The sequence below is a fragment of the Ruditapes philippinarum genome, unplaced genomic scaffold, assembly GCF_026571515.1.
Source record: "Ruditapes philippinarum isolate M1 unplaced genomic scaffold, ASM2657151v2 ctg393_1_1_1_1, whole genome shotgun sequence".
Classification (NCBI taxonomy): Eukaryota; Metazoa; Mollusca; class Bivalvia; order Venerida; family Veneridae; genus Ruditapes; species Ruditapes philippinarum.
The window spans coordinates 286,943-305,368 of NW_026854713.1; the positions used below are offsets into that span (position 1 = coordinate 286,943).

The window sequence follows — 18,426 nt, forward strand, 5'->3', positions numbered from 1 at the left end:
TGCTTGCTGCATAACAAAGTTATGTCACTCTTCTTTAAAAGCAACTACATGGTTATTGTTATTACATGATTAAATTCCATTTTGATTTATAGATAAAATAGCAATACCTTCATAAAGTAAACAATAATCCTAATTGACTATGTTAACATTAATAAACAACACAACTTAACTCTTTTGTTTCAATTATGATCAGTTATATTCTGCGCAAAAGTCCATCTGCAAACATATATATTTTTTAATCAAATATTGAAATCCAATTATCATGGGGTGATTGACATCAAACAAAGTAATAAGGGAGAAGTAGTTAAACGTAAAAACTGTAACCAATAATAATGTCACAACCACCCTCCCTCTATTATCAGTCAAAGATTCATCAAAAGAAAGATGGGTTATAAAATGTCAATAAAACCATTCAGTTTATGTCGTGAAAAATACAACAACAAACTATAAAACGAAATAGGTTTTTTCATTATTCAAATTGTCATAAAAACTTTTATTTTGATTTACCTCCAAAATCGAAATCATGATGACCTGTCACTGAAGTTGACAAATGCCCTGAATTATTTTGTTTGTTTCAAACAACATTGTACAGTCATACATAAATCAAAGGGCCATAAATTGAATGGAGCAAAATTTATATTTTTTCTTATACAAATTTGGATTTTCTATTGTAAATTTTCAGTAGAAGTCAAAACAATTGTTTTATAAATGAAATGGCAAGCTGGACTATACACCATGAAGGTTTTGTGCCATATGGTTGTAATTGACATTTTGCCTGTTACACAGATAAACAGACAGACGGATGAACAGACAAATAACCTTCTCTCATATCAATCTGCTTAACCTGCATAATTGTAATGGGCTTGCCCTATTTTATATTTGGAACAGACCATTCATAGTTTCAGAGATTTTGATTTTATTGACAGGCAACAGTATTGCATGTGTGGCACGTAATCTGATAATCAGAAATAGACAGGTCAGGGATCTATGCATGAAGTAATGTTCATCAATTTTATGAAATTTGAAATTCATTTTGCTAGCTAACATACTTATATAGGACCCACAATAAAAGAATATATTACAGAGACAAACATGTAGAATAGTTTTCACATAAAATTGATGCAATTATTCAGCTATATATAATACTTATAGATTTAACTGTTGTGTAACACAAAGAATGGTAGAGTCAGCATGCGACAGCTTGGGGAATTACTGATTGTTCTGATCTTATAAATTGCAGATTATTATATAGATCAGAGCTGTATATTGTTAACATAATTCTCTTATAACAGCAGAAATATATGAATATCAAGAAGCAATCTACAGCTGCTGCAGAGAATATATGTGACATATACAAATAGACATTTTTTTCATTTCAGTCTTGTTTAATTGCAAAGAGTTTAGAGTCCTGTTTAACTGTAAATAGTTAAGAGTCTGGTTTGACTGCAAAGAGTTTAGAGTCCTGTTTGACAGCAAACAGTTTGAGTCTGGTTTGACTTCAAATAGTTTAAAGTCTGGTTTGACTGCAAAGAGTTTACAGTCTTGTTTGACTGCAAATAATTTTAAAGTCTTGTTTGACTGCTAACAGTTTAGACTAGCTTTGACTATACTACTGGCATAGATATGAGTTAATCATTAGCATATGACCACTTTTAAATGAAACACATAGGGAATCACAGACCATTATTTCAGTAAATTTCCCATAATGTGACAATGTTCACTTAAGCAGCTAACAAAGTATGCAATTGCAGCACTTATAAATGATGATAAACATTCCACAAAACCTCAAGTAGTTCTCACATAATGCATGGTGCATATATACATGTAATACATGTTTTGTTGTGAAGATCAAGTTTTAAAGTGACCCCTGTTGCACTACTTGCATAAGTTTTAATGTGACCCCTGTTGCACTACTTGCATTGAGTGAATGTAGTAATATGTTACAGGATGGGGATGGGTGTGGTTGTTAGTGGAGATGGGTGTGGTTGTTAGTGGAGATGGGTGTGGTTGTTAGTGGAGATGGGTGTGGTTGTTAGTGGAGATGGGTGTGAAGGTGAGTGAGGATGGTTTTGGAGGTCAGTGGGGATGTGTTTGGAGGTTAGTGGGGATGGGTGTGAAGGTGAATGGGAATCAGTGTGGAAAGGAGTGGGGATGGTTGTGGCAGTGAGTGGGGATGTGTGTGGAAGTGAGTGGGGATGGTTGTGGCAGTGAGTGGGGATGGTTGTGGCAGTGAGTGGGGATGGTTGTGGCAGTGAGTGGGGATGGTTGTGGCAGTGAGTGGGGATGGTTGTGGCAGTGAGTGGGGATGGGTGTGGAAGTGAGTGGCGATGGGTGTGGTGGTGAGATTATTCTTAAAAGAACAGTACATGCATTCATTATTAATGACTCAAACTGATATTTGAACTTAATAAGTTTTATAATTTAAGAGTTAGGAAAAAAGAATGTAATAAATTTTGTTTGTTTGTTTAATTGAATTTTAAGTTACACGACACTGCAAATGTCATATCATGAATTTTCAGCTTAAATTTACAGATGGAGGATGATCTCATGTAATAAATTGATATCATTAAATGATTTATCATTCTCTTCTAATTGCCAAGGATTACAACTGATATTCCATAATGTAAAACAACTTCCTTGCATAACAATATACGCCGAAATATTTTCAGGCGTATAACAAAAACTGACTTTTTAAAAAGCTGTCATAATTGCTACTTGCATTCATTGAAAAGTTAATTTAAGGACATATGACTGTATAAATATGATAGTGTACCAACGGTACTTATTTTATTTTATCTTAATGATAAATATCTACAGTACACAGTACATTAAGAGCTAAAACATTATCAAATTATTTATAAATAACACTTTTTGTGTGTGAGTCACTCTTTTAAAATGACAATCTTTGATATAAGATTTGGAAAAAAACACCATAGATAATGTTAAAATGTTAAAAGTTTAATGAAAGTTTGTCTAACAACTGCTTTTTTTGAAATTCATAATGCACTCTCATTTTAGACATACACAATTTTATATTTTCTCAGTTTTAAAACATACAATGGTTCAGTAATTTTCTACCAGCTTGCAAATTTTAAAATTTTAAAAACAGAGTCTCAAATTTCCGTGGCAACAGTATAATTTATGTTTTTTAAGTGATACCAAATATCATTATCGGAACAAAATCTGAAGTTTTTAAGTTCATTGTGAGCTTATATGATACAAAGAATAGTTTAAATAACAGTTAGATAAAATATCACAAGAATGATAACTTTTTTCACAAATATTGTGAATCAAACATCTTGTAGTTTTAAATATCTTAAAGCTTGATGTTGCACGTTACCAACAGCCTCTGAGTTTAACATATTTCAAACTTAAGAATAAAATTGTATTAAGAATAAACATTCGCAATCCATGTAATATTTTACACATTCTATGTAATAGTTTAATATTTTACATACTGTGAGCAAAATTTGACGTAATTGACTATTATCCTCATATTTCTACCTCGCAAATAAGGTAAATTAGGGGCTATTATTGTATTTTCTTTCGCAAACTTTGACACATTTTAAATAATTTAAGAGGATTTAAAAGTGACTTAAATATGCTTGAATTTATATTATAATAATTATGCATTTGACAATGTTGTGACTATAATCTAAAACTATGGTGGCTGATTTGATACGGTTTTGTTCGTTTATTTGGTGCTAGCTACAACAAGACAAAGCGCCAAACAGCGCATTGTCAGACTTTCCTCTTGTCACTAGCAACAACATGCCAAACGGCGCGTTGTTATGTGGCATGTTGTTGCGATGTTACCCTGTCGCTTGGCTTGTAAGCCAATCCTTCGGTTTGAACCGAGCGACAATGTGACATCGCAACAATACGCCGCACGACAATGTACCATTTGGCGTGCATCGTTAGCGACAGGACAACAAGATGAAAGTCGATAAAGGGCCAACTAGACACACAAAAGCATACCAAATCAGCCACCATATAAAACACTTTCTAAATTTCCATTATCTTCACTTGAGGCAAAGCTGCTTTGTGAAGAACTGATAATAGCAATGTTTCCAGTGATCACTAAAACTATGATACTTTCTCTTAGCAATTTTTATCAATTTTAAAGAATCTGAAACTGTGCGCTCGACTATTCCCAGTGCTTGACAGTAAGGAAAAGGGGCATTACTCTATAAAAGAGACACTCAGAGTTATGGGACCTGTGCCCATCATGTTAGATAATCACAGAGAACAAGTCTTTGAAGTTTCAACCCATTTCCCTCAGTAATTTTGGAGAAACAATCTTCGAAGCAAAAAATTTACCAAAGTGTGATGGCCGTGCTGGTGTGAGTTACAATAGCTCTCCCTATTCTTTAAATAATCAAGCTAAAGATGTTTCTATTTTTGTCTCTTAAACAGCCTTCACAATGATTCTTTCAACTGGTTGATATTAGCATTATTGGTCTTCCATAGTTTTGCATGTATGAAGCTTTATTAATAATTAAAAAAAATAAATCAATGTTAAAATTTAACAGACAAACCTTCATTATTTTCTGCCCTTTATTATCATTAAATTTCACATAAAATGATTTTTATTTTTATCCAATATTATCCTTCTATAATATCCACTTTGCTGTGAATGATAACAACTATATAATATATCTCTTTTGCACCAGTTAACTTGATGCACAAAATTACCATAAACGCATTTCATCCAGCCAGGATCAACGACTCCAGAATATTGTACATATAACTGGGTCATATGTTACGTTATTGTCTTTTTTAATAACATTATATATATTTATAATAAAGAGAAAATAAATCTTACATCCAATATATTATTAATATGCTCCCAAAAACATTTAATAATGCGTTCATTGCAATACTGCCATAACAAGTATTTTCTAATATCATTCACTTACAATATTATTACAATGAGTTTTTGAATTTATTTTAAGAGTAAGAATATAAATTCATTTCTATTACGTCCTTTTACTCAACGTAATTTGGACTCGTTCACTATATTTTAATATAACACACAGGTGAAGTCATAAAAAAATTTGACTATGGAAAAGTTTTGAATTTCAAACTTCATCTGACATAACAAATTTGCATAGGTGTCATATTTTACAAAAGATCCGATTCATATTGTACTCGACTTGCAAACAAGACTTTTTAAAAACGTATTCCAAAGTGATTTTTGATGATGATAAATTAGACCATTCACCCTAACATCCCAATATGCAATTTTATACGATCCTGTCATAAATACATTATGAATATATCCAATGTCAAGGAGATATAAAGATGTTCCATTCATCATCAATACCTATGGTATAGTCAGCATTTTGTCTTTTCTTATACAAAAACAAGATTGCATTTGTAAAAAAATGCTATGCCACCTCATTAATACAACACTAAATACATGAAATAGGAACAGAAGTATATATTTTTTGTTTCTATACAATTGAACTGCAATAATGCAGGAGTGTCTAGTGAATTTGGGGGCAAGTTGTGCCAAATAAGGTGCATATAAATATTTCATATAAATGTCATATGAATAGAAATCAACCTTTCATATAAGGTAGCTGCATGTCTGGGATAGCTAATTCTTCACATGAAAGAAATAATAATATTTGATTATCTACTAGGATGTCAGGATTCAAACCCACAACAATGAAGGTCAAGCATTTTCAAGATAACCAACATGTTCCTGTCTAACTACCAAAAGTGAGATTGGTAATAATATAAGTTTTGTAAACAATTAATTTAAGCTCTTATTGATGGATGGAACATCCATAATATAAATAATTAAAGATTATATATTCATGTACTGTATTAAATGCATAATAATGTAAAATCTAGTAGCTTATCAAAGAGCTATTTAAAAAAGTTAAAATAATCATACAGTTTGCAATCCGATTTAACTCAATTAAAAACATAATTAATTAAGTTTTAATGACATACATTTAAATAAACAAAAAAATGCAGTTCCTAAAAATATCAATTTCATACAGACATTTCTAATAAATCACAGTCCTGTATTGAATTTTAAATTGATAATTACTAATTTTGTTAATTACTAGAGAATTGCTCCTTCGACCCTTTGATCAGTGGTTACAGATAATAATGTTAAATAATTCTGGAGGGCCATGCAATTTTATGTAGGTTGCAGCACAAGAATCAACTCTCTTTGCTAATTGGGTGGGCCAATTTTCACTATCAATAAAATTTACCAATATCTGATGTTAATAAAATAACAACAAAAAAATGCAACACTGCTTTAAATTCTTAAATATTCAAAAACCATCAATCACTATTGTTACAGGGTATGCTCTCATGTAGAAACTAGGTTAAAGTTGTTTAAAAACTTTACAATTCTGTCATTTAAAAATTTAAATGGTATTTTAATTGCTTGTAAAATTGTAATAAATGTAACAAATTGACCTAAAATGTTAACAACTGACCCATATTATAATTAAAAATCTTTCTACCACTGAATAATTATCTTAAAGTCTGTCAATGACATATAGAGAAAATGCTGCCAGAATACAGGTATAATTTCACTTTTTTCACATCGAAATTCAATTCAATCTGCATACAGTTAATTGGTATAAAAATCTCTCAATCAATCTCTACCCAAGACCCAAATTTCTCCTAATATTATAACATTGTGGTGGAATCTTGTTTTTGTCAAGCAATTTATCGCAGAAAAAACATGTCATTTGAAAAAGGGTAGTGCATACCCAAAATAAAGTAATTGCTCTGTCTTAGTTGATTGCTCCTGTCATATAAGTTAATGTATTCTATTTTTAGTTTAAAAATATTTATTTCTGATACGCTACCTAATGGTAACTAGTACTATGTGGTATGGTATGGCACTGTATTAGGAAACATGGTCATGACCTGAGTAGAGCTTGAACCCTTGACCCCTGGGTTGAGAGCCATACACTTTCAACTACAAGGCTGCTGCTCCCAAAAAACATTATAGATTCAATATTCATCCTACTGACCATAGCAAGATGCTTTGCTTTGTGATTTTAAATTTATTGAATTATGAAGCAATTTTTCTATAGATTACCCTTGCCAAAGGTAAGTCACATTAACAAAGTTGCCGTATTTTAAATTTGGATATTGTGAATGTAAAGGAAATTTCATATAAAAATGCTATAACTTATAGCTGTTAACTGAGTGTCCTCACTAGCATTAATTAATTCAGTTAAAAGCATAAATTTAGGGTTTTTTCATGTTTCAACTGTTAACCCATATTAATAAATCTTTCTTTAAACTATGCGAAAACCAAATTCTTGATGGAAAAAAGGTCCAGCAGCAAAATCTCTTTTTGAGAAATTCAAAAAACATTCAGATATAAAAAAAAAACCTAAATGACCAAAATCAGATATCAAATATAATATTTTATATACTGGTACATACCTTTTTTATATATTAAAAGTTTTCAATATATTCCACTGTAAATTTATGTGTTACTTTAAACGTTGTTCCACAAATTACTGACAAATTGACACAAAGCTTCTAATCTTAATGATAAAATCCGTATTTCAATAATTCACTCATACATCACTTCATAAATCTATAAAAACATCTCCCCTAAATCTGCCCACTATCACTATCCTGTAGCCTCAAAATTCCTTACATTCAGTTTTGTAACTATTTTATTCAGTTTCACATTAATCATAAAATTATAGACTGTGTCACAGATTTCTGTTATAATAACTGTCAAGATAAACGAGTAACCAGTCACCCCAAAAATAAAAATTAACAAAGATCACCAGGGGCCGATCCTTGCTTCATAAAAATTCTGTAAAAAAGTACAAATTTTATCTGTTGAAGTCACATGATAAAAGTGTCATATCCTACGATAATGAAGGAAAAAAATATGAGTTTAAAGTAAAAAAAAATGTAGAAATATGTTTAAAAAACCATAAATTATAATTATATTCCGCCCCAAAAAATATATGTATACAAAAAACACCAAACAGAATTCCAAAACATTATAGTATGAGGGATAAATGCAGTTAAAATATCTATTTTAAAATCTACAGTAACAGTCTTTAAAAACTTATTTCAGAAAATACAAAAACTGGCAAAAAATGTTTAAAAACATAAAATAATAGTATAAAGTCGTTCTTTAAAAAAAAAATAATAGAAAAGTTAAAAAAAAACACCTTGCCATCACATACATATAATAACTTATGCCCTACCTGTAAATGTCAGAAAGAAGATATCCTTCTAAAAATCTAAGGTAACACTTTAAATTACATGGATACACTTTAATATCTTTAAAAGTTCAAAAAGTTAAAAGTCAAGAGTCTATAAAACGAATTTTACCTGGTCAACCAATATTGTAATGTATCACCAGCAGATTATGATACTATGGCAGTATTTATTTTCCTTTTTACCCAATTTCTTTTAAAAATGACATTTCTTAAAGACCCACTACTACTTTCTTTTCGTGTGAGTGTAGTAACACTCTATAAAGGGCAGTGTTTGGCCAAGTGGCTTAGGTGTTTGCCTATAAATCCAACAGTCATGGCCGGTTCAAGCCCTACCTGATCACAATCATATTTACTAATATGCTATAATTATGAGAATAGAAACTTTGTTAATTTTTCATGCTTTTCTCAATGACCTTATATTTTAATGTACTGAAAGTCACAAATCTATGCCACTGACCATACAATACAGTTTGCGCTTTGGTCTTCCCAAACTTTTTCTCAATAAAGTAAGTTTATATCACAAATCGAACAACATAAGTTAGCCATGAAGGGTCTTTAAATCCTCATTTTTATTTTTTTCCGCTTAATTCAAATTCACTCACATGTTACTCTTCAATTTATATCCCACCATGAGATCAAGGTATAATAATTTACCTATGTTGAGATAAACAAGTTGACAGTATCCCCCACATCACAATATAGAATGATTAAATTTTTCTGTATCCTCTTTCATAAAACAACAAAATATAAAATTACCAAAACCTTTACATTTTTACAGTGTAAACTTACTAAATTAGAGTCATGTTGAGAAAGGACACTTTAGATAAATGTATAAGTTACAATTTTAACGAGTCTCTGAAAAATTGATAACATCTCAATGTCCGGAAAAAAAATAAACGAAAAATTGTTAATTTAAGAATAATGTGTTAGTACAGGGATTATTTTAAATTTCCCATCTTGACTTTGTCAGAGCAGGGCAAGAGGTTTATTTGAAGGTCTTTAAATAACATGCCGCTCAAATACCCAGGTTTGAATTCTATTTTTGAACAATTTGTATGTTTTTTTAGTTGTTAGCTCTACTAAGATGCGCAACATAATTGTTTAATAAACTTTTACATGTACTGATGTAAAAATTATATTTGAACATAAATTTCCTTTTCCTAAACAAGATCCAGTTCTAAAGTGCAGAGCTAGGCCATCCTTAAAAAAATGTTTGTTTGCAGTAACCCGACCCAGAATTTTCAAGGTGGGTAGGTAGGTCGATTTTTTTTTTTATTGAACTGTACTCCCAAATAAACATGGAATTTCAAAATGCTGGACAATATATGCTTTGATAATCTGGTAACAATTAATAAATTGATAACTGAATTCTAATTTAATAAGACCTACACTTTATTTCTTCTATTAACCTTTAAAAGAACGAAAACAAAGCACAAGGCATAATTTTCTGATTCAAAAAATATTTTTTTTTATCCAGACCATGAAAAAAATTTTTGTGTAAGGGGCAAATTTTATGAGTCGGTCGCGTTACTGCAAACAAACATTTTTTTAAGGATGGCCCTATGTAAAAAGATGCAAAGCTGCAATTGAAATCTTTACACATTTTTATTTTATTTTTTTAGTTAACAAAGCAGTATAATTCAGTCAAAATGCTTAGATTATATTAATATCTTATACAGACATTTTCCAACCTGGTTAAAAATTTTGATCATTTTTAGGGGAATTTTCACAATTTTAGTACAGACTGAAAAGTAAGTAACAGTGCAGACCATGATCAGATGTCACACCAGATGGCATGGATTATAATACCATCAGTCTGATGGGACATTATGGCATGTATATTTATATGCTGCAGGCAGGCCCGAGAGTTACAGGGAAACAATAAAAGTTGCATAGAACACATTATGATAAGCACAGCCCAAATGTGTTCCAGTTTACAAAGCACAGTCACCTTAAAATCTTATAATACCACTGGACAGCTTTTATCTGTAATTTTCCCCTTATTTTGAAATATGGGAGTAAACAAAACATTCCTTTTGAAAGATTTGACTTAAAATCTTTAACTCAATTTATGATAACGGTCCTTAGTTGAAAAAGAATTGCCTTAATTCCGAAGTATCAATCGTGAATTTATTATTCGTCTCCTGCCTCGGCAATCACTGATAATGGATAATATGGCTTAGGGGTACGTAGATTTTCGGTTTTATTTGAACGCTTATATCACACCAACATCGTTTTATCTCAAGCAATAAATCAACGATTCAAAACGATTATTATAAACGGTATATATCCAGGGCAGACATGGATCCCAGCTGTTCTCTATATATACTATAGTTTCATCTTTTAAATCACAAATCTTCATTTCTTCAAATTTCATCATAAATCATCTTTTATAGGCATTCCCATAAATATATATATTTTTTTTAATAAAGTTAACTGGTAAATCACCTTTCTACATAGCAGTACTATGAATTGTCAACACAATAATACAGATAACATATAGGGAGGGTATGTGCTCATGCATTTTATGTGTGAAAATATGCAGTCAAACAAATATAAAAAAAAATGTCAAAAAATGAATGCTCGGCTGAAGGTTAAATTCACCTTTATGGATGCACCTATTTTCTACTGCATATTTCTAATGACAATGTCCTAACATTATGCAAATACGGGCTTAAAATCTGATAAAATACACAGGAAGAGTAACACCCACGCAAATTGTTAACGTCAATTTTTTTTAAAGAAACATGAGTTCTAGAGTTTCTAAACGCAGTGTATAAGAAGGGTCATAATTTATCCTGACAAAATGGCATGACTTTAAAATCATTATAATATTATGTCCCTTTTCCACAAAAAGATCCAATTTCCAGCAGAGATTTAAAAAAGATAAATTACTGCAATTTTCTTATGCATTTTATTTACTTCTCTGATGACTGATTTGATAAGGTGTGAAGATTGATGCTTGTATTATCAAAGATTATGGCCTGATGCACATACTCTCCACAAATTTGGTGATAATGAAATTCATAACTTGAATATTAATAAATTATATATATTTTAACACCTGGAAAACTGTTCTTTCAATATGGCAACCTCAGTAAGGACTACATGAAACAACTAGGTTCTCTATGACCAGGTCTCACTGTACGTTGGTTAGACCATCACCGTAGTACATACATCCTTGACACCTCGATGTACAGGGCACATAATAATGTTTACCCTGAAGACTTTTATGTTTACATCTATAATTTGTACCTAGATTTTATGTCTTTTTACCATTAAAATCGCAGTTGATAAAAATCTTGTTACAAAGTAAATGCCGCACTATTATTTGGACATCAATTTTTACGATGATTACTTTGTAACATTTTAGTGTCTCCATTATCAAATTTGGGTTCTAAATTTATCCAACCGAATTTTATATGTTTATTAGTAATGAATGATCACTTTGATATTCTATCATTATAAACAAGTTTTTACCTACAGTCATGTTGGTACAGTAAATGCACCTTTACATTATCTTTGATTAAAGTATATAAAGTTATTATAATCAATGTTGTCAACTTTCAACTTTTATTTACAAGACAAATACAATAGCAAAAACAACTGTGACAGTGCCCCCTTCTGTTTGGAAGGTTTAAAGGGGGGCAGTAGTCCCCCTCATCGCCAAGAAAATTTTGGACATGTGACAGGCTAAAAATGTCCTCAGGTCGATCTTAGGGTAACTAGTAACCGACGCTGAAAAGCCTTTTACTCTATCTTAATTCAATGAGAAGTTGCAGCAATTTGAAATCAGTTTTGATGGAAAAAAACAATGCAAAATAGTGATTTTTTGCAATCTTGAGACATCCCCCGATGCCATGGTAACAGAAATTTATGATTGAGCATGCTGTCACAGAGGCTATGGTCCAGTCAACATATGTGCCAAGTTTCATCAGTATTGAAGCATTTTTCATAGTTTTATAGAAGTTTGAACTTGTTACAGATCGAGGCGGCCATTTTTACAATATGCTCATGGGGTAAAAGGTTAATTGTGTCAATGAAGTTTTGCATAGCTTTAAGTTTAAATTTAAAATTAAAGGTTGCAATGTTGTGAGTTACATTCAGCCACTATGCAAGAAATAATATTTACCAATTTGGTGTCACTAGTTAATATATAGTATATCCCTGATGTTTATTATTGTTGGGGTTGTGGGGGTGGTTGGGTTGGGTGGGGCAGAATTGCATCCTTCACAGTACTGAAACATTCCTGACATTAATTAGGCAGTGAGTCTAGACAAACTTTTTATTAAGAGTTTAACATATCAGTATTTCTCTTTGAAATACTATAGTGTTGTTAGACTATACTATAAAATATGCAGTAGTATTTACATGTGTGAACTTAATAACATACAATTATTTTGTAATCACTTCTGCAAAGAAACTTACTTATATGGGAATCGAAGATCTTTGTTATTGTTCTATACAGAGCTTAATCTATTCTACACAAATCTATTGTACAGTCTCACTTTAGAAAAAGAAAAAACAGAAACTGTTATAAAGAGGTGATTGCTCTACAGAGGCTAGCTGTTTTGTAGTCTCAATATTTCGACTGCAAGACCGACCGATTTTATAATCTGATTTTTTCATAGATGTCTGTCTTTACAAAGGGAGTCTTTGCGAAGGGCGACCATCATCTATATAATAAAAGGCCCTAAAACGCACAATTTGTTAGGCTAGCTGTTTTGTAAAGAGCTAATTAGCTGATTTATAAAATTGTAATATTCTACATATAATTCTTTCATTAAACATCTCAATTGATATGTATTGATGAAAAAAATAAAGTAATATATAATTATGCAAAATAGTACCCTAATGGTCTACAAAACAACTTTTTACTAACATGCTGAAAAATAAAATAGATACATTTCAGCAAATTTTTGGCATACATAATCTTTAGTCAAAATATATTAACATGCCAAAGCTTGATTCTGAAATATTTTCGTTCTGGGGCAGAATCTCGCTTTAGAGGCAAGATATTGCCCGGACAGGAAAATAGCACAATATCTCGTCGCGCAGTACAATTAGTTGGACTAACATAATCTTTAATAAAAAGACATTTAATGAAATTGGTGAAGGTCACCTTACACAGTTTTTAAAAAGATTTCATCTTGGAATTATATAAAATATTTACACATACCTAATATGTACCTATATATATTAATATCCAATCCCTCTTTGATAAAATGACAGATCAAAATCCACAATTTTTTATTTTATTTTACAGACAGATAGCAACAATACATATACAACAAAAATACTTTGTCTTAGGGAGTTTTACAGTCAACAGTAAAACAACTTGTGTAACATTGCCTTTAAAAGACTTTCTTAAGTGTTACACTTGAAGAAACTTAAGCATTTGCCACTGCAACAGCAAAACTAAATTGCCTTTAAGGCTTCATGTGCAGAAGCAGACGACATTGTGATCAGAGGCGACCTCTACGATCATATTTCAGGATGTCATATCTTTCACATTGTTTCAATATATTCAAGAGCCACTTTACTTCTGCTCTCAACTTTTGGGTGATATTGAAAAAATAAAATATGACACTGAACAGGTGAACTGATAAAAAGGCCATCTTATTGCTTAAACAGAGATAAACTCATGTAAGCTGACATCTTAAATTTTTATCTTGATATCCCAAAACAGTTCCCGAACATGGAAACTTGACAAGTTCATTGATGGCATTGATGGAGGTGATGATGATGATTAAGATGATTATGATGATGAAGATAATGATAATGGTGATGATGTTGATGAAGAAGAAGATGTTGATGATGATGATGAAGAAGAAGAAGAAGGTAATGATGATGATGAAAAAGATAATGATAATAGTGAAGAACATAATGATAATAGTGATGATGATGATAATGAAGAAGGAGATAATGATGAAGGAGATAATGATAATGATGAAGAAGAAGATAATGGTGATGATGATGATGATGATGATGATGAAGACGACGACGATAATGATGATGATGATTCAGTAAAAAAAAGGATGAGAAATGATGATAAGAATCACAAATAAAGATGAATTTGATGAAATTAAAGAATATTATTTTATTGATGATATTAAAATTGTTAACTTTAAATGGAGGTATCAGCACCTAATACTACATGCCATAATTATAATAAATACATTATATTTTCACATATTCATCATCATTGGCAAATAATTTCAATGATCTACTTTGGTAAATATGACGTCAATAAATAACACAACAATAAATGAAATTTCTAAACCTTAGACAAAAAAAACATGATCATTAATTGTATCTTTCTCTAGAGAAAAGTGTTTGCTTAATGCATTTCTGAAGAACACCGGTGATTAGCCTACTACTTAATACAGGCTTAAAGATCTTCTAAACACTCTTCAATTTTGGAGTACATTTAAGTGGACTGTGACATCAGATATGCATAATCATTGAATCTTCTTCAATGAAGTCTTAAAACGTGCTAACACTGCTTCTAGGGTGTATAATTATAAGCACACCAGAAAATCCTAGGAACTATGCCATGCTTTCTAAATGAAGGTCAATAACTATTTTATTATTATTTTATTAAGAAAACTCTAGCTGCTTTTTCACAATTATCAATGTTGATATAAATTTCTAACTAACATCTTTAGTGGTGAACATACGAATTATCAAGTAATTAGTGTTAATACTAGAATAAATAGTTATTTTACAAATGAAGGAAAATTTATTGTAAAATTCTATGAACATTTAAACCTTATTTAACATACAACACAAGTAACATTCAGGAAATCTTAGTAATGCAAGACCCTACAAATATTGGTTTAAACATATTATTTTATTTACTCTCGATTGCAAAACAAATTTTTGCAACTTATATGAATCACTTTACAAGTCCACTTCCTGGAACTTACCAGTACTGGTGTCATATGGAAGAAACTAAGTATTGGTCGTGACCCGATTAGGGCTCAAACCCATGATCCCTTGGTTGAGACTGAGACACCTAAACCACTAGGCAACCGCTCCCCTTACATAATGTAACTAAGAATAAATTCATTTTGTATTTGAGGTACTTGACATCTATATGACATTGCAATATTATGACATTATGACATTCCCACAATGTCAAAAACAACACCTGATTAAAGTTATTTTATATAACTGATAAAATGAGTGATACTCATGACAAACAAATTACACATAGCACCTCAGTTCAAATATAAAGAATGATTCTCTAGCAGGCAGACTGTCAAACATATTTATTTTATCTTTGATAAATTTGTGACAAAAATGTGTCCCAGGAATGTAAGTTTAAAGACCTTGTGATTCAAATCAATTAATCAACTGATACTCAGGTATGACTAAATCATTTTTTAAAACCACAGCAACATTTTGTTTAGATATCTCAGTTATTACATAATACTGTCAAACCTTGGTTTCAAGACTTTTCGTTGCTTTACTCGAATTAAAAGTAAACTGCTGAATTTCTCAGCTATCTATAAGTTAGACAGCCAAATTAGTATAGATCCTGAAGTAAAGGCTGACATGGCTATATACTAAGGGCACAAAGGCTGACAGTTATAATGTTCCGGAGTGTGTTTCTTTTAATGGGGATATTTACTTTAATGACAATGCAATCATCACTTAAAAGTGTATTTATTTAAAAATAACTCACCTCTATTTTGTTGACGTAGTTGTCTCAAAGCAAGACGTATTTTCTTTTTCTCATCATAATCTTGAGTCTCTCCCAACTGAAATATACAAAAATCATAACCTTAAGTGACAACCCCTACAGATGATGAAAGCATGGACTTAAATTGTCAATTAAAGTCTTCGATAAGAGTAAACATTTATAATTTCAAGCTAAATTCTAAGTTCAGAGATGAAGTAACTCTTAACAAATACAGATGCTTGAATTATGAACCCTGTCAAACATGATTTGGTGAAGTTTGATGAAAATCCCTAAAGGAATAAGTTATGGTAAGGAATAAGTTATGGTAAAAAATTAAAACATACTTAGTAAAAACTAAAATAGAACTTTTTTCAAGAAAAATTACCTAAGTTTAAAGGGGAGATAATTTTAGTAATGTAGGTGATGACAGTCAACTAAATACAGTCAACTAATATGTGAAGTTTAAAGTAAATCTTTAAATAAGTTCAAGGAAAATTGTTAATTTAAATCATGTCACTAAATTTAATTACAACAGACTTTATATGTATTTTACAGATTATTTTTAAACAATTTCTTATAATTTAATAACAAAGAAAAAAAGTGTTTAGATCCGATGATACCAATATACATGAGAATTGGGACCCCATAAGATTGCTATCAATGGATGGTACAAGACATTATGTTGTATGTCTTTTGTAGACAAATCTTACAGTACTTTGATTGAACTCAACTTCTACTTTTTTTTTATCCTAAGAATAATTTTATTTTTCCCGCTTTTATTGTACAAGAATGTAGAGACAATAAATTCAACTTGCAAGTGCAAGTCATTCTGTTTCATTTCAAATACAATTTCTGATTTATTTCATAATATTTGCCTACATGGCCTACTTTTTACACTGTTATCAAAATTGGCGTACATAAAAAATTTAGTAAATTTACATAACAGTACATCTATTTCACCATTTGGTATCATAATATTGGTTGATTTAACAACAATGACACTGCCATGTCAATATGAAAACAATGTTTTTAATAGTGATTATCAGTATTATAAACACTTTTATATTACGCTACGATATTTTGAAGTCTTACGTATTCATTACCGTTCATATTTGCTGTTCTTATACAATATTACACGTAATGTCACACTCAAACTGTTAAAAAATCCTTACTGCGTAAACCTTAAACAAATATTAGCAGAACCATGGTAGGAATTTTATTTCAAAAACCCTTTAAGGGATATATTTGAACAAAAGTCGTTTGTTAGATCTATGATAACAGTTTCAAGTGAGGCGACTAACAAGCTTATGATTTGTGAAAAGTTAATAGATTCAATTTAATGAAGTAAGCAAATTTTTGTCCTTTTTTTTTCATTTCAAATTTCAATATTTTATAAAATTTTTCAATTTAATTTAATGCATTGACACAAACATAAATAATAGAATTTTTTGGTAAATAAAATTTGATTTTTTAAAACTTTTTCATTTAATTCAAATAAATTTAATTTTTAATCTTTCTTGATCAAACTTGATCTTCTGAAGCCTAAGGGAAAGAATTCTTTTCAATATGAATAATATCAGGAGTTAGCTCCCTTTAAGAAAGAGGGGGATACATGAATTCTGATGACAGAATTGATTTTCAAGGGTCTTTCATTTAAATTTTTATAAAAAGATGGCCATAGAACAATTTGGATCATTAACAACTTTGCACACTGATAAACTTGCCAAATTAAAGGTTCAAACTTCAAAATTTAGTTTACAAATTTAGCGTGCCCCCCAACTGAGTTAAGCAAACAATCTTCATTAATGAATATTGTTACACATTATCAATTTTGTAAACATTTATATATGCATAGTCATACTAAATGTAACACTTGCTTAAACATGCCTACTTGAACATGTCAAATATTTTATCCTAAAAAAGATTTCTAACATCTCAAAAGGTTAATAGCTTTTGTAATTTATATTCTAAACATTTTCTGTATACTTTGCTAAAATGTGATTTATGCTGGTCATTATTTACCTCTTTTGGTAACAGGTCCATATTTTTATAATGACCACACTGTTAAATCCACTAAACAAATAATCGAAGGGTCAGTTCACATAGTTTATGGCCATTTAACATTTATTTATACATACATAATAAAGAGTTGCTTGCAAGATATTTCTGAAGTGCCTCTTGAAGAGATTTTGATCAATTTTCAACTTTTCAAGTGTATTAAAAAAAAAAAAATTGTGTTAGGTTTTAAATCACACCAACACTGTCAATGTCATATGGCAATTTTCCTGCTTTCTATGGTGGCTGATTTGGAACGCTTTTATGCATCGTGTTGGGGCTAGCGACAACACGACAAAGCGCCAAATGGCGCGTTGTTGACCTTTTGTCTTGTCCTGTTGCTAATGATGCATGCCAAATGGTGTGTTGTCTTGTGGCGTGTTGTCGCAATAACACATTGTCGATCAGGTCAAATTGAAGGATTGGCTTATAAGCCAAGCAGCAGGGTGA

At 30.6% G+C, this 18,426-nt stretch overlaps 1 protein-coding gene across 9 annotated transcripts in view; it reads right to left on the reverse strand.

Moving 5' to 3' along the window:
* The window catches only part of LOC132740844 (muscle M-line assembly protein unc-89-like), a 124,132-nt gene that overhangs the window by 47,865 nt on the left and 57,841 nt on the right, over positions 1 to 18,426 (reverse strand). For all 9 annotated transcript variants that reach the window (XM_060728872.1, XM_060728874.1, XM_060728869.1 and 6 more), the window contains one exon: positions 15,925 to 16,000. In XM_060728872.1, the coding sequence (XP_060584855.1) occupies positions 15,925 to 16,000 (76 nt within the window). The remainder of the gene's footprint in view (positions 1 to 15,924; positions 16,001 to 18,426) is intronic.